This window comes from Oryzias latipes, chromosome 13, assembly GCF_002234675.1.
Source record: "Oryzias latipes chromosome 13, ASM223467v1".
Taxonomy (NCBI): domain Eukaryota; kingdom Metazoa; phylum Chordata; class Actinopteri; order Beloniformes; family Adrianichthyidae; genus Oryzias; species Oryzias latipes.
The window spans coordinates 26,576,563-26,600,046 of NC_019871.2; the positions used below are offsets into that span (position 1 = coordinate 26,576,563).

Consider the following 23,484-nt stretch of genomic DNA (forward strand, 5'->3'; position numbering starts at 1 on the left):
TGAAATAAACGCAAGATAGCTCATTTCTAATAATGTACAAGTGATAAACATAAACAAAACAAAACTAAATGATCCACGACATTAACCGCTATTAGAAAGTGTGACAGACGAGAAAGTAATGAGTACTTACTGAAAAAACAGTCTGAGGTATAACGGGATTCCTGGAAGTTGGAGGTCAGTCCATTGATGGGGTAATGCTTTGTATCCTCTTCATGAAAAATGGATGAGAGTGAACGTCATTGACCTCATTATTGATTTTTTTTTTTTTTTTTTGTATCATGTAACTGCATCAGAGTTATCAAAAATTAATGACCTAATAGCCAAACTGTGTTTTCTAGTTAGGATCCTGTTACTAAAGTGAAAACCATCTGAGTCCTTCATTTGAATGAACAGTAATTATATTTTGCATTGAGAGTTTTTTTTTAATTGTTTTATAATGAAAAGAATTCTCAGCGAATATGTGGAATATTTCAATTTCAGTGTAGTCATTTTACCTTTTTGAAGCATTTCTAAATGTTCCCAAAGGATGTCGCCTACAAAGTCAGGAGCTAAGTCCAAGAAGCGCTCTTTCCCCATTGCACACAGGCTGGCTCCATTCATGACAAACTTATCAAAGTCCACATTCTTCAGGCTGAACTCATTCACTGTCCATGTTAGCCACTCAGCCACGTGGTTTTCTGTCCACTGTCTGGGATCTGAAAATGATTTGTTTGCTTATTTAATTTCCAGTAAAAACTAGAGTTCAAACACAACTGGTACACATTTGTGCAGCAAATTCGTCTAAAATTGAGATTGACAAAGAGTGTGAACAGTTCCTGCTAGGATCTCTATATAACAGAATTTGCAAAATGTCACTTCAGCTATCACTAAAGAGCAGGAGGGAAGAAAAGAGAAACTGTGGCCATCAATTAAACTATTGCGCAACTGCAAGTTGACGCATAAAAGTCATGTTTTAGAAAAGCTTACGTCCAATTTTAATATTAGAAGACTGCTTGTGAGTCAAATCTAGAAGTTTGGAAGTCACTAACTGAGTGCATCCTCCATTTTTCTTTGCTGACTGCTCTGATTCAGCTGTGATGTGAAAGCATGTGCTTTCCTGCCATGTGAAACACTGAGCTTGTCTTTCAGGCTCACGCTTAATCGACGACTTTTGATTTCCTCAATGGAAATGTTAACATGGACTAATGAGAACACATGCAGCTAAGAGTTTTACCTTTGGGAATTCCCAGTCGCTGTTGTTCCTTTGTGAAGCCGCTGAAGGTGGCCTTCAGAGCCTGAGACATCATCTCTTTACTTCCTGGAGTCAGCAAGGGCACATCGCCGCACTCTGGATCTGCAAAACACGAATTGCAATTGTTAACTTTCAAATTTATTTCTGTGGATTATCAACAAATGATTTGTTTTCCTAAGATATGAATAATTGATTTGCTAACTCAACAGACTGCGCAAATGCACCCAACAAACAAGCCCAGAAAACTGGAATGTATTTCATGCCAATGAACCAGACAGAATGGAAACTTAGCTGAGAGGATATGAAACAGAGGGGCTTGTGGATGTAATTCAAATAGACATTCACACCAGTACACTCATGCAAACAAACCTACTGATGCACACACACAGACACACAAAAATCAACGGGGTTAGATATTCCGTGATCGACGACATGAAACAACAATTACAGTTCGTCTAGACAGAAACCCCTCCGTATCAAAAGCAATCCATTTCAAAAGGGCGAGCCCACAGCTTTGGATTAGATCTATTCAAAAACAATGGATGCAAACACATTTTTCAACCGAAAACAATGTTCAAACCCTACTGCAGGTAATTGAAATATTTGAAGAAGCGGTCATTTAAACATAGTTTCGTAATACACCGTACATTTTGAAAAGGGTTTCAGTGTCTGAAACTACAAGGATCATTCAGCATATCCTCCCCATCTGACATGCAGGTGTATTTACAAAACGTTTGTCTCAGCTAGACTTCCATCCTGGGTGGGGGACCGAGGCCGCCTGCCCATCGGTGAAACTGTGACCCCTGCTATCCCTCCTACTATGCTGCCCCAACACAGTGATCCCACTGTCACAAGACCAAGCACTGGGTCAAACATGCTGACAGGTCAAGGGGCAAGGAATGGGGTGATGATGTCGCATCGGCTGCTGGCGGGTGGCTTAAGGAGTTAGGGGGTGGGCTGTCTCAAGGGTTTCAATCGCACACTGGGGTTACTGTTCTCTGCTCATTGCCAGTGGGCACCCAGTGGGGAACAAAGCCCCCTTTGATGGCCTTAAACACTGCCTGATGACTCGCACTCATCTAATTAGATCCAACAGACTGCAAATGTGTGGGATAAGAGGGCAAAGGAGGTGAGACAATGGAGGGAGAGGGGGAAAGACCCTCAAGCAATGGAGATCAGAATGGATAACTGATAAACAAACTTCACAAAAAATACTTGTAAAGAAATGAGAAGAAGCTCTGTAAAGTGAGGATCATTTGACACTTTTTTCATACTTTACATGACAAGATGTGTTTGAGTAGCACACACAAATGTTCGTGAGGCCTTAAACTATCAAAAGTATCTTTAGGTTTGTCTGGATGATTCAGGAAAGTCCCAACAAGGCTGCTGGGAAAGCAGCTAGACGGGACCCACAACCTAAAGTACCATCATCCCCATCCCTAAAACTCATGTCCTGGCGTCTCAAGTAGCTGGAGGTTTTATCAGAGGAGTACACTGAGACAGAATTCAGTCCGCGCTCGTTCTTACCACTCACTAATGTCATGACCTTGTCTGGAATGCACAGCAGCTGTCCCAGCTTCGCCCAAGTAGCCCATGTCTGTCTGGCTAAGAAATTGGGTCTTTTTATGTGCATGTCTCAGACGAAAGAAGCCGCTCTACAGACTGACTTGTTACAGACGAAGTACAAAAGAGCACTGCTTCTTCATGCAATTCAATTTGCCCAGTAGTAACGTCGCTCTTCTGTACACTTGTGAACATAAATTCAACCAATCTTAGCAAGGCAATGATTGATGGTAAACATTAATATAAAGTTATGCAAAGCATCTGGCTATGGATTAGTTCAGTATTATTGAGATGACTCAAAATTAAGAACTTGGAATACACGAAAAGTAGCACCCAAACTGAACATTTATCTTCATTTCAACCTAAAAAACCTTAGTCTTGTCATCTAGCAATTGCACTTTTCTATTAAGTAGCACTGGCAGTTCAGCAACATTCGTGTAGCACAAGAGCTGCAAGCTGAGATGAAACTGGGGCTCAGTCTGCACTTTGATGTAAAGGCAGGGGCAAAAAGGTGGCAGTTTATTTAAGCTAGATGGAGTGGAGTTTGTCTGCACTTTCGAAGCATTTACCCCCCTCCCTCACCACAGCTTTCATCAGCCCGGCCCCAGCATAGTTGCCCACACAGACTTGAACCCACTTGAGCACTAAATCCTCCATCAAAGACACTCAACACTATACAGTATGAGAACAAACAATAAGCACTTTTAACAGAAAATTGTGAAAAATGGTTTGAAGTGGGGTTGTTGTTTTTTTTTTAACCCCCATTATATTTTAGCAAATCAAAGCAAATTTCTGAAACGGTTAGGTGACAGAAAAATTCTTCCCCTCCAAAATATGTAGACTCTTCAGCTAGATGAATATGCATGGCTTTCTTGCATCTTAAAACAGTGGGCACAACATTACAGAGAGGCACTCCCTAAATGTAACAGCAAAGTGATAATAGAGAAGTCTCCATGGTGAATGATCTATATGAAAGTTATCTGTGGCAGTGCTAATGTACAATGTGCATCCATTAGTGGGAGGGAAGCGAGCATGGATCTCTGGTAAATGATGAAGTCCTGATACGATTTCAATGCCTGTGAGTCCCATTAGATGCAGAATGGTCAGTGTGCACCGAGAGTTAAAGCATCAACAAGTCATCACTTTCCACATTAGACGGTGCGGGTCTGTCCGGAAAAAGAGTCCCATCCACTTAGCTCACAAAATACAGGAGAGAGTGTAAATCGCAGACAAGATTATGGCGTTCACATTTCACCAGCGAGACACAGTCTAAAGATTGTTTGTCTGGAAGCTGCAAGATGCAAACCTATCCTAATAATACAGAAAGAATAAAATAGTCTTTTCTAAGAGTCACTGATTAAGTGCGATTCATGTTTAGTCTACATGTGAGGTGAAAGTAGCCACTCAGCCTTGCTATAGCAAACAGGCATGAGACTTTTGTTTCTCCATCCACTGATGTTTAAATCATTGCTCTGCTGTCATAATCACATGGTATTTTCTCTTTAGGGCATACTTGACACCTTACAATTTTTATTTAAAAAACAGAAAACATTAACCATGCAAAAGTGCAAGTGGGAAATCTGGAGTCTGGTAGCTGGGGAAAATGCCCATTGGTCTGAAACAGGCACAGCTGAGCAAGGTAGGCTTGGGAAGATAGCAAGGGAGCATCTTCGGTGGGTGAGGGGTGACTGAAGAGGTTGGTGAGTCACCGACTTGAAATATGAGCCCATCACAGGACGCAGCAACCAGGGCTGGGCACAAAGATTGTGAGACAGAAGCAGCAGAAGCAGACAAATGAATGGAGGGGGGGGGGGGGGGGTCATAAAGCTCCCTCTCTTCTTTTCGTCTCTGGAGTGACATCACAATGGGATCAGTGCCATCTCCCAGCCTCTGCCGAAGGCTCAGTTCATTCATAAAGCCTGGACTGCTGCCTCTCCTCAGAATGATGCAATGTAAAATGCAGAGCAGGCAACCAGACCGAACAAATAAGGAACAATATGCTTTCTATCATGAACAAGCTATAAATAGCTTTGCAGAGTTAACAAATGGGTGTGTTGAGAAAAATAACAAGTAGACTTTGACCAAACTTAGGACTAAATCTATTTGGTTGTTAAAAAAGAATATACCCAAATATAAACGAGTGACACTTTTTACTCTTAAAGCACTTCTTTAGTTTCAGTGTGGGTTTAAAGTGTAAGAGTGTCCATTTTTGTGGCTTGATTGCAACTTCCTGCTGGAAGTGAGGTGAACTGTGGGTTCAGGCGAGGGTCATTTAATAGAAATCACTGAGGCCTTTATAACTACCCTTACATTCACAGAGGTATATATCAACATTATCCCTGCAAGCAGCTGGGAAAAAGACGGGAGGTCTGTGGCAGCCCTAAGCTGGGTTTTTAAAGACAGGCCAGTCTACCCACATCAGACAAGAGCTCACAGTGGTAGCTGAGACAGCCTTTGATGGAGATCTATATCTGGACCCCTGTTCAGGGAAGGCAAGTTCATAAACCCAACTTGCATAAAGGGGGCTCTATTCAGTGCCACTGGGCGATAAAGTGGCTACTGAGTGCTGCAGTGCAACAAGGAAAGGATAGATTGGCAGTCTGGTTTTAAGAGGTCTAAGAATATTTAGGTTTCCATCTCAATGCCAAGAATCACCAACACAATTGTAGACAACATGATGCAGCTATGTCAAACCTCAACCAAACCATTCATCAAAGCAGGACAATGTAGGGCTTAGGTGATCCAGTGGAACGCCAAAATAAAATACAATAAAAAACTCCCACCATTACCCAGAACATTGCTGATTCACTCCTTTTTATTCTAAGATCCCAACCACGGTATACTGGCCAGAAACACGAGCCTGTGGTGGTGTTTGGCAGCTGTATGGGACAAGGCCAGTAGTGCTGACATCTGTCGCTGGCAGTGAAAATAGAGATGTCCAGGACCAACAGCACTACAGACATATTGCCTACTGAAGCAGACAATAAGTCAGCCTGATACCCAATAGCTGCCTTTTCTGTCTTCCTAGCCCTCAGTCTCTCAAATCGTATTAGCTTATGATGTGAAAGTGCATTAACTCCAATGTTCGTGCCAAAGTCTCAGCATTTGATAGGACATTGTGTTGCCAATGGTCCATGCCAGAAACAGAAGCTAAAAAAAACTTTATAAAAAGCTTTTTTTTTCCTTTTCTTTTTTCTCTAGAATTGTCAGTGAAAAACAATTAAGTTCCCTCTGGGTCCTTGGTCAATGTTTAACAGCCTTCAAGGTTGACTGCTCTGTTATCATGAGCAATGTAAAAAAATGTCTGACATTTAAGGAGGCTTCAAGTATTCCAGATTGAGCAACATCAATGTGCAATAGCAGTTTTAGCTATAAGGGTCTCTATTACCTCGAGACAAGTAGGGATTGAAAACTGACAAATTTTGAGTGATTTCCATGGTTTCCCTATCGGACCTTAGAATAGTGGGACGGAGAGGGTAAGTAACAGGCAAGCGAAATACTACAGAGTGTAGGTGGTGCTAGCAGCCCCACCCCCAACAGCCCCCACCCATTGCCTCCATCACTGTTATAAACAGACATGGGATGCTTTGGGGGGACTGTTTAGGCATTAAACCAAACACAAGACATATCTGACAAACAGTTTACTCTCCACGTTGCATTTTTTCCACAAAACATGGTGCCTGCCACATTTTCAGTCCAAACGGATACATTCCACAACAAGGTTGCTGATACAAGTGTGAACTGTGTGGGACAAAATAGAGAAACCCATTCACTCACACTCATGCCCCCCAACCAGTCTCTGGTTTGACGTGTATGCATGTAAGTCATGTAATGGCTGGGTCTAATTATATATCATGCATACACAAAAGAGGGTTGCTTGTTTGAAGGCAAGCTATGTTCCACAGATGGATACTTGATAAATAAATTCCCTGCAGACCACACTGTTTTCATGTTGCATGCCTCACATTCCACCTCTGTTTTACAATCACTAATGTGCTTCTCACAGCTTTCTTGTTTTCCTCTAATGTGACCAAAAATGACTTGCGGTCTAAGTGGCAAGATGGTTTCAGCTCTGGATGATGAATTGGATTTCTATTTTAGGCTTAGTGTCGCCTCTGTAGCTAATTGGAGTAAAAATGAAGTCCAATACCTGACCACATCTCTCTTCCATTATCCTAATTTGATATGTGGACTTTTCTTCAAAACACACACAATCAAGAGCAGACAAGTTGTGACTCATATCATCAAAGCATGACTGGACTTCAGGGGATAGCATGCAGCTTCTTTAGACAATGTGACTGGTCATGATGAACATAATGACCGTATCTTGTAAAATTCCACTCCATGACTCATGGTTTACCCAGTACCTTGTTGCCACATGAAGCAATCACACACTTCATGGGAGTATACTGTGTGTCTCTAGTAAGGTATGAAAGGTAGGAAAGTTTAAAAAATAAACACAATGAGAGGTTTCGTTTATTCCCTTTTCCCCAAATAAAGTATAACTGCCTGCTATCCCATCATTTTACCCATGGTTGATTCGATAAACATCTAACTAGTACAGCCCAGTAAAAGACGAAAATTTGAAGAAAAATTCATAAGCAATTGCTCATTGTGCATGAAATGCTTATGAAAGAACTTTTTGGAGAAGTGTAGGAGATCTTTAGGATGGAAAAAAAGAGAAAAAAACACTGATTTAAAGATTAGACCTTTTGTGGAACACAACAAGGTTCATGTGAATGTAGCCTCACTCAGTACAGCCTTGATACTGTTGGTCTGATCCACATTTAGTCAGCAGCTTTGCCCCATTTATTCATCTGATTACAAAACCAGCATGCATTGCATACAGACTCAAGAACAGGTGGCGTACAACAAGACAGGGAAAAAAAAAAGAAGAAGATCTGGAGCAAACCCTCAAACAACGTGTGTTGTATGGCCTCAATTTGGACAGCTAGATATCAGTGTTGACACAAATCTTCCAGGAGGCTTGATGTATCTCACAGAAGTCGAGTTTCTGTAGCAGCCTAGCTTTCTTATCATTCACAGGAAGCGCTGCTCTTGAATGTAAGGTCATAGCACAAGAGCAGAAAAAAAAAATAAGTAGAGCAAAATCTTAAAAAAAAAAAAAAATTTGAAAGTAAGTAAATGTGTGGGTAACAACTTCAGGTAGGGTCGAGCAAGTTAGTTAACTATTAAGAGCAGGATCCAGTAAGCTGAAACACATTTGGACAGCCAGTGGTGTGTGGTGCAGCAGGAGTCTAGTGGCATGACTCAGGGATTACAAGCTGACTGGTGATGGGACAATGTGGAATCACCAGAAACCCACCAAATACCACATCAAGGAGGCGTGAGAAGTCTCCATGTGGCCAACTAAAAGCCATGGAAACAGAGGGAAAAAAAGGGGAATAGGGAGTGGAGATTTATTGTGAATTCTGCTCGAGGGTGGGTGAATGACTAAAACACTGGCTCTTACCAAAAAAATAATAATATATGTGAGCGTTCTATTTCCCCCAGAGTAAAATATCTAGGCGTGTTAATCTGAGTGCTATTAACTGTAGAAGAACAATTGCTAAAACCAGATGCTACATTTTGAATGCCACTTTCTAAGTTGTTACACTGTCATCGTATTGACCAAACGTGGTGATTCCTCAGCTCATCTCTCAACAGATGTTTGTTATTAAGCAAACTCTTGTATATGCTGCTGGCGCGCCTTAGTTTATGACTCAGCTTTATACGCAAAAAATAGGGCGTGCCACTGGGAAAGGTTTGATAAAAGATTCACATCATATTATGTTTTTTTTCTTTCTTTCATGAGCGGCAAAGTAGATGATGGTTCAGAATAGTACCAATAAAAGGGAACATCAATAACAGAAAAAGTTTCCTTGAGACAAAGTGCATTGCATTGCAAAAAAATAAAAGAAACAGGGTTGTTGTTGTTGAGTCACGCAGACCATCAATTCATTGACACCTACACAATCGTCTGTCAAGCCAATGCAGTGAGGTCTATTGAAGAAGCTGGCAAATTGTTTGCCCTGTAGGCCCAGACAACTGAACACAATTACAGCAGCATAATGGACCGAACTACTTTGTCCACTGATGTTTTGATTTTGATAACCACACTGGCTTCGGTTTGGCGTGACAAACCTCTGACAAAAAACTGACGCGTCGGATCCATTTGGCCTGGACTCAGTGACGGAACACATCGAGAGAAACCCAGTTCCCCAACAGTGTTTGTACAGCTGCCAGCCAGTCATGCACTCTCAAACATCAGCATTTATTGCACCGTGCTACCAGAGTAGTGCTGACACAAAAAGACTACAGCTAAAACTTTACGATTATGTAACTCCTTCTCCAAAGCTCCATTCTGGAAGCACTGACTTTGGGACACTCTTCAAAGTCTCCAAGTTTGCCTAAAAGCGCTTTGTGCAATATGGCTTGTGTGGAAGGGGATGCTATTTAAGACCCCCTTTACAGAAACCCAAAATCTATCAGTTGCAAAACACTGCAGTATTTTGACAAGATAAAGGTCAGACTCCCCCGAAGCTGTTTCTTTTGCTTCAATGCATGCCACCCAGCAGGGCATGCTCACAAACATTCCTGCCAGGCACTGAACCCCGACTTTCAAGCCTGACAAAACAAAAGTAAAGTGAAATTGGGACAACACAGTCATAAAAAAAAACAGACTTGTAAATGATCGACACACCTTGTCTCCTTAGGATTACATCTTCAACTGCATGAAAGTTTGCTTTGATTGCTTGGTAAGACACTCTTGAAAGAGGCCTACATGTTTCAGCTCACTGTAAAGCTGAAGAACTGGGTTTTGTTATGGCTATGTGATGCATTCACTAACAAACCATGAAGGTCAGGGTTACCATGAATTAACTGCTGTGCCAGCAATGGCCTACTGTAACAGAGAAACAACAGCTTGAAGGAACATTAGAAGCTCTGTTTGGTTGCACCTTCGACCCTGACGGTGTGTGAGCGCTCTGAAAGGAATTACTTCATCTGCAGAGCGAGGACAGGCCCTGAGTAAGCCGACACTGGCTACACTTCTGTCCCAAAACGAAAACAAACAGTACAGTAAGGTGGGCTGGAACCATTTAAGCCTGTTAGTTGGGTATGCATGGAAGTACAGTAGGCTATTTAGATGCAGGTGTTCCAAAGAGAGTGGGGGGGGGGGGGGGGGGAGTGACAGCTGTACTTCCCACGGTGCCATGAAAAGCAGAGCGGCCACGTCTGCTGGGAGAGTTGTTCCTTCCAGCAGATACACAGCTGCATAGCAGCAAATATACTTCTGTTCTTTGGCCTTTGTCAGTGCAGGGTACAGCTCTTCACATACCTGCAAGGCTGTCATGTCTTTAAAAGGTTAGGATAAGAAAAAAAGCTCTAAACTTTTGGCAGCACAACCGTGTGTGCACATAAGAGACCATAAAGACGAGGTTGTGAACTACTCGTTGATGCCCAAGTGCACCTAAGTGAGTGTTAGAATGCTAAATGTTTGTGCAAGACAGAGCAGCACTTTCGTGACTTTGTAGTAGCTGTCAGCAGAATTACAGGATTTCCAAAGATATGAACGTATGACGTTGTATTCTGCAGCTATTGACAGCAGGTAGACAGACAGTGGCTAATGTGGTGACTCACAGCCCGTTAGTTGGGTCAAGGCGAGCAATTAGTATCAGATTTCCATGATGTGTCAGCGCTGCTAAGAGGTTCAAAGCCACCTGATCTGCAAAAGCCTACAGTAGGTGAATGGGTGACATATAAAAAGAAGCTGCAAAATGCAAATCTTTGTGCCATTGCTGTGGATATGAGAAACTACAAAAAAAAAAACAGAAAAAGAGAAGTGAAACCATGCAAAAGCTTTAGAGCTCTGAAGGTGCAGCTTTTACTTGTCACTGCCCCTGAAGCAAGCCAAGGGTTCCGGGCAGCATGAGATGGAAAGGCAAGCCTCAGCAGTGCAGATTCATCACCTCAACCTCTGAAAGAGTCCGTTTCACCCTCTGGAGGAGGTAAAGCATGCTGGTAAACTACAGGCAGTGCAAAGAAAAAGTGTCAAACAAACACTGTTTTGTTTGTTTGTTTGTGGCATGATGATCTCCTCCATAAAAAGTAATATCTTCATCATCACCACTCACTAACTGCAGGTTATTGTGTGACTGGAATGAAAAGCCTCCGGCACATCAGCATTTCTTTCCTCTCTTGCGTGCTGTCCGATATTGAGCAACCGACACCTTTACTGGCACAGAGACGTGATCAGGACGTCATGTCCCTCGCCTCACATCTAATTGACGACAATTAACGGCGTGACCGACTGTGTCAGCAACGTGCCTGCCGCGCGCCTCAGAGCGGGGATGCTCGCGCCTCCTGATATCTATATCTGTCTGTCAAGTCAAGCCCTCGCTGTAAGAGTCAGTGGGATTACTCACCGTCCATCTTCTCAGCCTTTATGATTGTTAACGTCGGTTTCATATCGACCGCTGCCGTCATGACCATCAGATCAGCGTGGCTCAAAAAATATAAAAAAAATAAAATTAAAAAAAAGACTTGGAGGGGAAGAAAAAAAAAAGAAAACACCGCGTGCCTTTTTTTTTTAAATTGTAACAGCTCTAAAAACTCAAAACGAGCGAAAAAAATCTTCACTTATTTAAGGCGTTCCGGTTAAACTCTCTACTTTGGTAATTGTTTTCCCTTCTAGTTGCTCCTAAAACTAACTCTGACAACTTCTATCTCTCTTTTTCAGCTGTACACACACTCTGCTTTTCCTTGTTCTTTCTTACACACTCACTCACTCCTCCGTGTCTTTGCTTATGGGCGTGGCTATCGCGTGACGTCGGGGAGTAGAGGCGGGGTTTGTGGAGCAGACTTGTCAGTTGATTCACAATTCAATCGTAAAGACCCCCCTCCTCCCTCCCTCCCTCCCTCTTTCCCTCCCTTGCCCCATCCCCATGCCGACCCCACCCACCCTCAAAGGGGGAAGAAGAAAAAAGATTTTAAAGAAGGGATGCGGTAATCCTGAAAAGATGTTGGAGTTTTTGAAGGAGTGCAATTACATTTGTCAGCCTATTTGAGTCATTCCATCATATAATCCCTCAAACAAATCAACATTACACACGGAAGCACCCTAAAAATGTTGAAAGCATCCCAAATATAGGAAAAAGACAGGAGAGACTGCCTCACTCTATTGACTGAAAAGCAGGACAAACAGTATTTTCAAATGTTTCCCCCAAAACGTTTGGTTTCTCTGACACTAGAGTCCAGACTGACCATATGCAGACCCAGCCTTCCTCATAACTTGTAACTCATCCTCATAAACACTTCAGAGTATTTCCTGTTCACCTCTCACTGATCAATAAAGCCTGCCACGTCTAGTTTTTTTTTTTTTTTTTTTTTGTTTTCCTGCTGCGGTGTCAGTTGAGAGTGCAAAAGTGCAGCTTCTAATGCAACAGAATGTAGGGATGCAACGATTCACTTATTTCCTATGATTTGGTTCAAAACTCGATTTTTGGTCAGGATTTTGTTTTGATTCAATATGTGTTAACAAAAAACAATTCAGAAAATCCTCATTTTAATTTGCTAATAAGCAAATATGACAGAGAAAGAAACCTTTAAGCGGACTTAGAATAAGCCTGGTGTAAAAATAATAAACCATTTCTTACGAACATGTTAGACAATTTCTAAGTAAACATACTGTTATGCAATAGGGATTCAGCGATTCACTTTTTCCATGATTTGGTTTAATGGTGTGACAAACAGTTTGGTTTTAATCCAAGAATTGTCATAGATTGCACAAAAATGCAATGTATACTTTAGAATATATTTTAAAAAGTCTGGCTAAGACCCTTTTGGGACTCAGACAATCAATGAAAGTCTGAACAAAGTAAAACTTTTACAGAATTTCTTTTTTTTTTTTTTAAATCAGTAATAAGAAAAGCAATCAAGTTTAGCTAGAAACCAAAAGAAGTCTTTGTTTTTCCAAAGAAAAATAAAGATGAGAGAAATTTTTGGTCTCTAAGGCATCAGGAAACATTTCCCATAGCAACAGAAAAACGTAAAAACAGATTTTTAGGTTTTGCTTTTTACAAATGCAAAAAAAAAAAAAATGAATTAGTGTTTACTTCCAAGTTATATTTATCCAGCACTTAAACAAAGGGTTTGATTCATTTCATATATGATTTGCTGTCTGTTAACTATAAGCAACATCACTGTCGCCCAAAAATGCACATGATCCTTCTGAATTTCCTACATACATGCATATCTGAATGTGCGGATCAGGGAGAAGACAGGGGAGCCAGGAATATTGATCACACATGGATTTTTAAACCAGCAGTACTTCACTGGCTCCATTAGCAGCCCCAGATCAGGTTTCATTGCCTTGATATGAGCCTCATCTGGGAGGAGTGATGGTGGGTTTTGTGGTGAGAAGAGCCACCCCACCAGGGGCAAAGCGGAGGGGCTGATGGAGGAGAAGAAGGGAAGGATGAACAGAACCTTTCTGTCCGCTGTCTCGGACTGACCCTCTTTGTTTTCTGGTAATTAACTCCCTGGTATCTGTTCTTGAAAGGACAGCCATGGTCCTTCAGTGCCTTGAGGCAGTCATTTAGGGTTTAACAGTGTTACTAATACCCATGATGGCACCAATTTATCGAGTTTCCTTTTTTGTGCATTAAAAACCAAGTTTTTCTTTTTTTTGGGGGGGCAAGCATATTTTGATGTTAAAACTCAATTTCCATTCATCCTTAATCTTTAACCCAAAGTCATCCTGTTCAAGGCTGCAACTAAAGTCTGTTTTCTCACAGGCTTTCTGGCTGAATGATTCAAGCAGAAATCTTAAAGACTTAACTAAACCTCCAGATTGTTTTAACCCTTTGCCGCCTGAATTTATTTCCAGCGATGAAAAAAAAATAATCACTCGTGTTTTTGCTTTCAAGTAGATGCTAAATTAAGGTCATTTTGGAGCCGAAGGGGTTTGATGCATATTTCCATCAATGGGCATCAAGGGGTTAAAGACCAACTGCTTTTTTTAAGGGTATTTTTTTTTTTGGTTTTTTGCACATAACCACTTATCTCTTTTGACATTGCTGCAAACACTTTTTTTTTTTAGAATCACGGAAAGTTCAAAATAAGGAAACACTGATGAGAAAGTTGAAATCAAAAACGTTTTTGCACAAGACTAGCAAATATAAGCATAAGAATGTTGAAACTCTTGCATCATTTGCTCTTTAGACAAAGCGACCGTTAATTGTCTCACAGAAAGGCCATTCCGTGTCAGCGACATATGTGCAAGAGTTCACTTGTTTCACTTCAAATAAGTCAGGTTTCTGTCTTTTTTTTTCCATCTGTTTCTATGGTTTTGACAGTTAGCAGCCTTCTTTCATTTGAGTATGGCAGCCAGTGCTGAAGCAGCCCTCTCCCATCTCTGCTGGCTGCTGAGCTTCTTTCGCTGGCACATCTGCGCTGCCTGCTTCTCTACAATTCTAAGATGTAACCGTTGCACCTGCCACTTTTCACAGAGTTAACTGAAAGGTTATTCGATTTGGAGCAATCTATGCAGCTGTCAAGAGACATTCATGTTTGATGTTGGTGCCCTCGCAGCACGTTGCGAGAGTTTGGACTGCTCCAAATCTTCAGAATTTAGTTGTTTTGTTTTTTACCGCACATTTTGTGAAACGACGACCAAAATTAGAGTGTCATTCAGCTCAAAGACTAAAAAACAAAAAAAAAAACAAAGACTATGATGAGATGGATTTGGCATGTTTTGTGAATAGGCAGCCTTTAGCATATCATCACTCGTTTACCATAAAGGACAAGCACGAACACAGACACGCAAAGAAAAAGGCGAGGCAGACAGAGGAACAGTAAAACAGTGGGTCCTTGTGGCTGCTGTCTGCCAGCTCAGTCATTTCTCTCTGAGCTGGATGCTTCTTTGTGAAGGTGCCACAGGCTGGACGCCCCCCTGCTGAGATCAGACGCTGACTTGGGACTGGATTCCTGCATGTGTGTGAGTGTTTGGGCTTATGTGAGTCTCTTCCGTGTGCCTCACATTCCAAAGTGCCTCCCGAGAGCGTGTGTCTGCGGGCACGCCGCTCTGAATCGTGCACACGTGTAAGTGCACTGGGAAAGTAGCAGGGCCTCCCTGAACAAAGGCTCAGCTCTTTTCTGAACAATTAGCTTCGCTAAAAAGGACATCTCTTCCTCCATTAGCGGCACCACGTGCCCCCCATCACTCTATTGTGGAGATAATTCAATTATCCCCACCCCCCTCCGAGGCTCTTTGCCTCCCAGACCTCCCTCTCTTCATCTCAGCTTCTCTCTTTACTATTGGCAGAGCGCTCTCCAAAAAAAAAAAGGTTGCAGCCTCACAGCTGAGAGGGGCAATGCAACAAGCTGCTGTTCACATTTATTTCTCATTAAATACATAAGCGCTGTGCTTTATGGGCGGCGGGGATTCTCAAAGGAAAGTGGCTCTAAGTGGACTCAGTTATCTGTCTGCAAATACACACAAAATGGCTGTGTGCTTTTTTTTTAGTTGCTTCAAAGCACTTTATATGGATATATTCTCATTTTTACTGTGGGCCTTGAATACCACAGGATAGAACAAGGCTGAGTACAGAACCCAGCCATTCCATAAATAGATAAATGGTAATTGTGCATATTTATTACAGCTGACAATCAGAAAAAAAAAGAAAACCTTGAAACAATAAAAGGTCCCTCTTGAGGTTTAATAAAGAGTTGCCTTTCCCAATGAGCTGGCACGGCTTGCATCATCACAGGTCACCGGTTGCATGCCTTTCAGAACAGCATGTACTCCTACTGGAGTTTCTCATTAGTCACTGCACACACCAAGAGGAACATCGCATAACGCAACACAGACAAGAACAAAACCTTGTTATACTTGAAGAAGAGGAAGTTTAAAGAATTGACTGGTTGATTGGATGGAATTTTTTTATGTTTGGAAAAGGGAGAACAGTTTTCCACCTAAAGACTTTTAGCTGTTTGCAAAGGCAAGTCTTCTAGAGTTGTTACCTCAAAAAACAAAAATGCCTGGTCTATGTTATTTTTCTCTTTTATCCTTTTACATATTACCTCTAAGAGGCTCTTGGTTGACAATCTCCACATCTAAACTATAGTATTTTATTTTTTAAACAAATATTAGGCCTTTGGCTAGTAGAGAATGAGTCCAGTTGGTAAAACAAACGTTTTAGTCAACATGTGTTGACTAAAGGTGACAGAGAAGTTATTTCCTCTGTCTATTGACTAACGCCCTTGTCTCAGCGCTATCATCATATTGTGCAGCTTCAAACCATGGCAGTTGCATGGTCTATTCCTTCTCTGTTGTCTGTGGCTTTTCCGTGTTTTAACTCTTGTTTTGTTATATTGTTAGAGGGGGAAGTGTGCACTGGCCTGATTAGCATCACTGTTTCCTCCTTTCCCATAACCCCCCAGACCCCAGCAGGCTGCCTGTTTACTTTAAGAAATAAAAAATGGGCCTGCGCCCGTGAGGACGTGCCCCTCATCAGAGGCGAAGCCCCCCCCCTCCTTCTTCTCTCTCTTGGACCAACTCGAGACTCCACTTCTCAGATCCTCCTCCTTTCCTCTCCACTCCTCTCCTCCCACTAATGCAGTTCTGTGACTTTCCTGATCCATCCTCTCTCCTTCAACTGTATTCCACCAGCTTCCTCCCACTGTCCAGCTGTCAAATCACATCAAATAAAACACAGGCCAATGGTCCCCGAGTGCCAGATCACAGCTGCGTCTGTGTGTCCTAAATGGGAGTGCACGTTTGAATCTGCAGTGAACTCACAACGGTGTGTGTGTGTGTTTGCTTCAGTGAATGGAAGGATGCTGTAATACAATACACACCAGAGAGCAGGGTGTGAATTTAATGAATGAATACGTGGGGTGTGCATCTCTGCAGGATGTTGGTGGAGTGTGCACGAATGTGTGCGATGTCTGCTCACGGATTTCGGTGAGACTGCGCAGACGTACACATTTTCCCATGCACACACGTATGGAAGAATTTCCATCAAGGGGGTTTACAACATGTCTTTTTTGGTGTGAGTGCTGGCAAGTGACTAGTAAAGCCGGGCTAGAGTAAACACCGCTGTGGCATGGCTGCTGTCAGGAAGCACAGTGTGTGACATTAGGCTCAGAGCCAAGCATGCAGTCCCTTTTTTTCTTTTTTACATCCAACATCTCCATCTGCTATGTACTTCATGTTTCTCTCATAGACACATTTAAATACCACTGATAAGTTGCATTTACAGAAAAAACACTAACTTTAACAGAAAAGTTAAGCAAAAGATTCTTTAAACTGACTTTAAAAAAATGAATTTTATGAATGGAGTTACTGTACATGAATACCAGAAGGAGAGAAACCCCTAGAAATGCTAAATCATTCCATTCCATTGTGCAATTGATTATTTTCCTTTAAGGGAATCTAATCAGGTTTCAGAACAACACTAAATGAACATTTATTATTTAGTTTCTAAATCTTTTAAAAGTTTTAAAAACAGCTGTTTTCGTACAAAACTTTTAAATTTTTCATAAAAGGTTTGGCTTTAGGAAACTCTTGGTTCTGTCTGGGTTAAAGAGAGACATCATGCTGCCTATCAATGTGGAATAAAAGCTGTTTCACTGAAGTGGTTTAAAATCACTCATACGTCCATTTTACTCATATGCAAATTGAGAAAGAATATTGACATATTTCAAGACTAACGCATTTCTGCTGATGTCTGTCTGTTTTCAGAGAAATGAGTCAAAGCTACAGCTCTAGAGTGTGGAGACTGTCAGAGGTTCCTCTGCTGTTTCTGAGGTTAACTGAAACTCATAACGACTTAACATGGGAGCGCAGAAACCCCAGTAGCTCCATCCAATACCAATGTCAGGATCTAAATGACTCTAACAGCATCTCCAGGTGTCTGAAACCCTCTTCGACCTGCAAACGGCATGAATTTAGGAGACAAACGAGGGAAAAAAGGTCAACGCTCGGTCATTTTTTTCCACTCAGCAATGTTTACGTCAACAGTTTAGCGCTGGGGAGGAATGAAGTGAGGGCTCCAAAGGAGTGTGTCTCTGGCAACAAACATCAGCAAATCCCATCAAGTTCTGACTCCCTCTTGTGCAGTTGCAAACTTGCATACGCACACAAACGCACTTTCTCACTCAGGCCCCCACTGCCTCTCCAGGGACCAAACTGGAGGCTTGGGAAAAAGATGGCCGCCCTTTGGCCTACTGTCTTGCCCCCAGCATCCAGCTCAGGGAGGTGACGGAACAAGGTTTGTGCCCTCACTCCCCCTGCAACCCTACCCTCCTCCCATGGCGTGTGTCCCAGTCCACCAGCATCAATCACTTTTGAGGACAAGAAAAGGCCAGAGTCAAACACAGGCAAACGCTCTGCAAGGAATGTTCCAGCTTTAAATAGAACTAATCTAAAAACAATGAACGAAAAAGTGGAAACAGAGGGTTGGAAACACGAAAACGCAGCACATGTGGTTGACAAAAAAAGATAGAGAAATCAAGGAGGTGTATCTGGTAGAGGCATTGCCCTCAGGGTCAGCCTAACCAGCATCCCCTCTGCTGCAGATAAAGAACAGCAGGCCAAGTTGAAACCAAATGTTTTTCTGCACGTGTGACATGTGTTGTGGAGACATGAAAAGTATGCCTATTTTCACTGAAGAAACTTTCCTGTTAGGGAGACAAATTTGTAGGCTAAACGACAACCTGTCATCTTTTGTTATTAAAGGGTTAAACTAGAGGTTTGCAGCAGATTTGAAGTTGTAAGACCCTCCCAATTAAGGTCAGTGCTTTTATTTTCTACTATAAATGTGCAGTTTTACTAGCTTTTGTGACTTAGTTTTACATTTCATCCATCCATTTTATTAACCTGTTGTTTTCTTTTTGTGGTCACAGGGTTGCTGGAGCCTGTCCCAGCTACTGTTGGACGAAGGCAGGGTACACCCTAGATAGGTCACCAGTCTGTCGCAGGGCAGACAATCAGTCCCACACACATTCACACATGCTTTGCTCACCTAGGGATACTTAACCCTTGTGCTATCTTAGATGACCCCACCCTTACATTGACGTGTTCTCCCTACCATGACGAAGGTGGATAAAGGTGGAAAGATTTCATGGAATCTATGGACACCAGTGAAGATCATCATTGAAGAAAAAAGGTTCAGAGCACTGTCTAGTGGGTCTAGATGACCCAACTCCCAATGTTAAAGTGCCTAGGATAGCACAAGGGTTACGAGGAACCAATTAACCTATGAAGCATGTTTTTGGACTGTGGGAGAAACGGGGGGAACATGCAAACTCCACGCAGAAATGTCCCAGCCGGGATTTGAACCAGGGCTTTCTAGTGTGAGGCAAGAGTGGTAACCACTGTGTCACTGTGCAGCCCCGGGTTTACAGTTATTATTAAAATAAAAATTGACACTGATTGGTTAACCATAAAAAGATGGCTATGTCCGAATTCCCACCCTAATCCCTAACTACTAAAACACTATATAGCGGGACTATCTAATGCCCTGGATTTTAGAGGAATGCAGACACCATGCTCACTACTTTTTTTTTCCTTTTTAAACTGCGAATATGACGCCAAAGTGAAAATTTCATTGATATGAATGTTTTGCATCAACCATTTATTAATTCATAAAGTTCTGACGATAAAAAATGTGATATTTTACATATTCTTTGCAAAAATTCTTTAAACGCAATGCATTGTGGAAATCTAGTGAGCATACAAACTGGTTTTTCCCAGAGACTTCTGGGAAATTTCTAGGGCACTTGATTTTGGAATTGTAGATTTGGACAGCACTACAAAATGGCAAACGCACTATACAGTGCACTATGTATTTAGTAGTGGAGGAATTGGGACATAGCCAATATTATCAAAGTCCAAATATGGCTGACATGTGAGATACAGCAGTCTGTGTTTCTTACCTGTGGGACAAACATCATGTCCATCAGGAACCTCCTGCAGGGGTATGTCATGTGGAAGAAGTGGCTGTGAAGGGTAAACCTGGTGCTGGGGGTGGACCACGCCTGAAAGCTGGTTCTGAGGGCCCACTGCCACACCGCCATCCTGTCTCTAGAGACAAAAACACATGCGTGTTCATATAACGTGAATAACTGACAAGTGAAGTACATGACATTAAAACTTAAGAGAAGAATATTTTCCTACACGTAGAAAAACTTTTCCCGACGAGTTTCAAACAGATTGTAGCCAGTTTTCAACTTGAGTTCAGTTCGATTTGAGGGTCCGTTTTAGTTATTTTAGTCAAATTTTGGATTTCAGACAAACTTTTAGCCGTTTTCAGCTAGCTTTTCAGCCATCATTTAGCTAGATTTCATCCAGTTTCCTTTATAAATTCTGGCTAAAACTACTTTTCTGTTAAATTCCCACTCTGATCAGCTGTTCCCAGTCCTCTTTTAAATAAGGTTATGCCGTTTTTACCCAATATCCAAAAAACCTGTGTAATTTTCCAGGACGTAGTTCCTTCAGAGCGGCAGTAATTCATTAGAAATGTGCCTGAGTCATGGATGGATCGTTGCCGCAGAGCAGCCATGCCCCCACCTTCCCCTTCCTGTAGTGTTCTGTTCACTCTGTTTAGCTAGACCCCTCAAACCCCCCAACCTAACGTTACCGGTGCAACAAAAATGGCAAGCAATTGGAACTATTCAGTTGTACAGTTTTGATCCAGATTCCAGCTCAAACAAGGAAAACAAAGACGTACATGAATCCATTTGTCTGCAAGTGAATGCACACAAATTGTATTTTCTACGTCACAAATATGCTCTTTTTCAAACTAATTTTTTTTGTCTGCTCCTGATTTACAATTATTTGAATAAAGAAATACTCAGAAATGCTAGTTTAAGCTTAATTTTCTCTATACATATCCTCCATCTTTTGAAAAATGCTACAAGAACATGTTTAAAACACAAAATTTACGACTTTCATCAGAGAGGGTCTTTAAGTTGAAACACACTCATACTAGCTGCATTTTTTGTCTATCATTCTTTGAAGAGTATTTCCTGGACCAGTGGGGTCTTTAAAAACTGTTAAATGTATGTTTACATTTTAAATCCATCAATCCCTATCTATCTTACTCAAATAAACATCAATCAATGAAAAGCATAAATAATAAGCCATACCTTATCATGACACAATAGAAAAGTGGATTACATTCATTAAACAGAAACTGGAATCAATTAATTAATTTATTTTCATTTATTCGAAAGGCATTAAAGTCATCCTAAATGTTCAAACTGTTGCTAAAAAAAATAAGTAAAACACCCCTTACATAATTGGTTACTTTCTTTTATTAAATAAAAACTAAGGTTTTTGTCCGATAAATAGTTTTAAGGAATGACGGTCAAGTAGCTAGGGCTAACTGTATAACCTTAAATTAAAAAATAAACACTTTTTTCCGTTTCCGTTGTTTTTTTTTACATACAGATAAGCCTTGCTGTTAAATTTGGCTCATTCTGTTTATCTTCAGTATGTTTTCCTTTCTGCTTATCACAGAAATTTTCAAGCATTACTCTGAACTAAAGGAGGAGAAGTCTAAAGTCAGCACTTGACTGGGGAGCCAAAGGAGATATACAATTCGGGGTGGGTACCAGAGAGAGTGGGGAGGAAGATAGCCACTTGGCCATTCTTTAGCAAATCAGAACTTTTATTGGAGGTGGATTAAGGCATTTTGTGCCTTAAATCAGTATGCTTCTTATGGGTTCCATAGTGAACTTTGTATACAGTCTTTTCTAGTGACATATTTGTCAGAGGACAAAACTATCATTCATCAAACTGCAACATGATATCTACTGTTTCAAGAGTTTGGCTAATATTTTCCCTGGATTTTCAAAGACACTGCTCTCCCACTGCAATCTGTTATCTGCAATGGAAAAAAGGCCAAGAGCAATCCTTGACTTTCATATGTTATATGTCACGTGTGTATCTGACAGCCTGGCAGACGGAGTAACTGCCAATCTGATAAGCAGACCCTGTTAAGCTGCAGCAGCATTTATCAGAAGCCATCCAGCTTCATGGACTGCAAATGTGACCAGAGGATCCGAGGGGCCGGCTTGCAGGGCTTTTCGTGAGGTTTTCATGGAGTGCTGCTATCTCCTATCAGGTCAGACAGCAAGGGAGGAATGTCAGATAGGCAGAACAGGAGCCACATAGATGATTTATGGATTATGAACCGATAGCAAAAGTGATAGCAACAAAGATAACATCTGCACTTTAACATTACTTTTGATCAGTTTTAGTGTAAGACCATATTAAATAAAGAAACACCAACATTTGTGAAGGTTTTAACTACAAAGTACCCAGAGTACAGCTATACAGGGCTTTTTTTTGTTTGTTTGTTAGGTCAACTTTTAACAATAACTTTAATTCAGTGCAAATCATACAAGTGTATTTTAAAATGATAAACTTTAAAACGGCAAAACAAGACTTAAAAACTTTACTTTAAGTCCCACTCTGATCAACTTGTGATGTTTTGTAAAAGTGTCCCCAGTGGATTTTACTTAGGATTATGCCATTTTTAGCAAAAATCCAAAAACTTTTGTTGCTTTCTCTGACATAGTTCATTAGAAATTTGCCTCTAAGTTGTGGGCGGGACTGTTGGTGTGATATGAGCCCCCCTGACTTCCCATCATGCTTTTGTTTACACACTCTCCTGTTAAATCACAGCTCCTCAAAACCCCAACATAACATTAATGGTGAAACAAAAACGGCGAGCAATATTGGAGCCATCCAGACGTGCAGCTTTGATCCAGATTCCAGCTCAGAAGAGGAAAACATAGACGTACATGGATCTATTTGTCTGCAAGTGAATGCATCAGAATGGAGCAGAGCAGGGAGCCCATGGAGTGGGTGTTCCAACTGCTTTTATTTTGTAGCATCTTTGTATGCACTGACAAAGATTGCAGATTAAAACAACTTTGGACGGCTTTAGGAAGCAAAATAATGAAAACAGAAGACAAAGTCTCTGCTAGTACACATTCTAAGAATCTTCATTGGGTTAAACTGCAAACAAAGAAAGAATTTAGAGAGTTTTTACTTACTTTTTTTTTTAGAAATTATTTATCATATTCTTATATATGCTGGTTTAACCTGTTACTGTGTTTTGTCTATGACTGATACTGCAGAGCTTTGAAGATTGTATTGCTTTTTCCTTCTTTAGATGCTTTATAGATATCAATTAAAATTTGAAACAAAGTAATGCTATCAAACAGCTTTTTGAGTGGCAGATATATATGTTGCATCAGAAGTCTTAGGCTGCATGTGGTTTGAAAGGTTGGAGAATACTAATAATGTTCCCACTCTGAAGGCAAACACATAGACTGAAGCTGATCAAGCAGTTTGTGAAATCACACAGTTCTAAAGGTGCTGAAGCCAATATTGCCAGATCAAGATGGGAGAAAAAGTAAGTAAAACTGACTCGCTCCACAAATCTTCGGATTGTCCCGCTTCTTCAGATCTGCGCTGCGGCCTCTATTCTTAGCAGCTCCTAATATGCATGGATTTGTTCCCTTCAATTCACCACCTCTCTTTTGTTCACCCTTTAGTAAACCTGTACCCAAATCGTCAAGCGGACTAACGTTTACTAATGTGGCCCACACTAGAGTTCAAAAGCTTTCACATTTGCAAGATGAAATGCATAAAACAAGAACACAAATTGTGT

General features: G+C 41.2%; 1 protein-coding gene across 3 annotated transcripts in view; it reads right to left on the reverse strand.

Moving 5' to 3' along the window:
* The window catches only part of LOC101159690 (protein c-ets-1-B), a 37,179-nt gene that overhangs the window by 9,948 nt on the left and 3,747 nt on the right, over positions 1-23,484 (reverse strand). For 2 of the 3 annotated variants that reach the window (XM_011482903.3, XM_011482904.3), the window contains exons 3-6: positions 19,736-19,883; positions 1,214-1,333; positions 495-695; positions 131-208 (exon numbers count right to left, since the gene is read on the reverse strand). In XM_011482903.3, the coding sequence (XP_011481205.1) occupies positions 131-208; positions 495-695; positions 1,214-1,333; positions 19,736-19,883 (547 nt within the window). Of the gene's footprint in view, positions 1-130; positions 209-494; positions 696-1,213; positions 1,334-11,220; positions 11,584-19,735; positions 19,884-23,484 lie in introns of those variants that run through there. The other variant, XM_004075863.4, reaches the window with a different exon arrangement.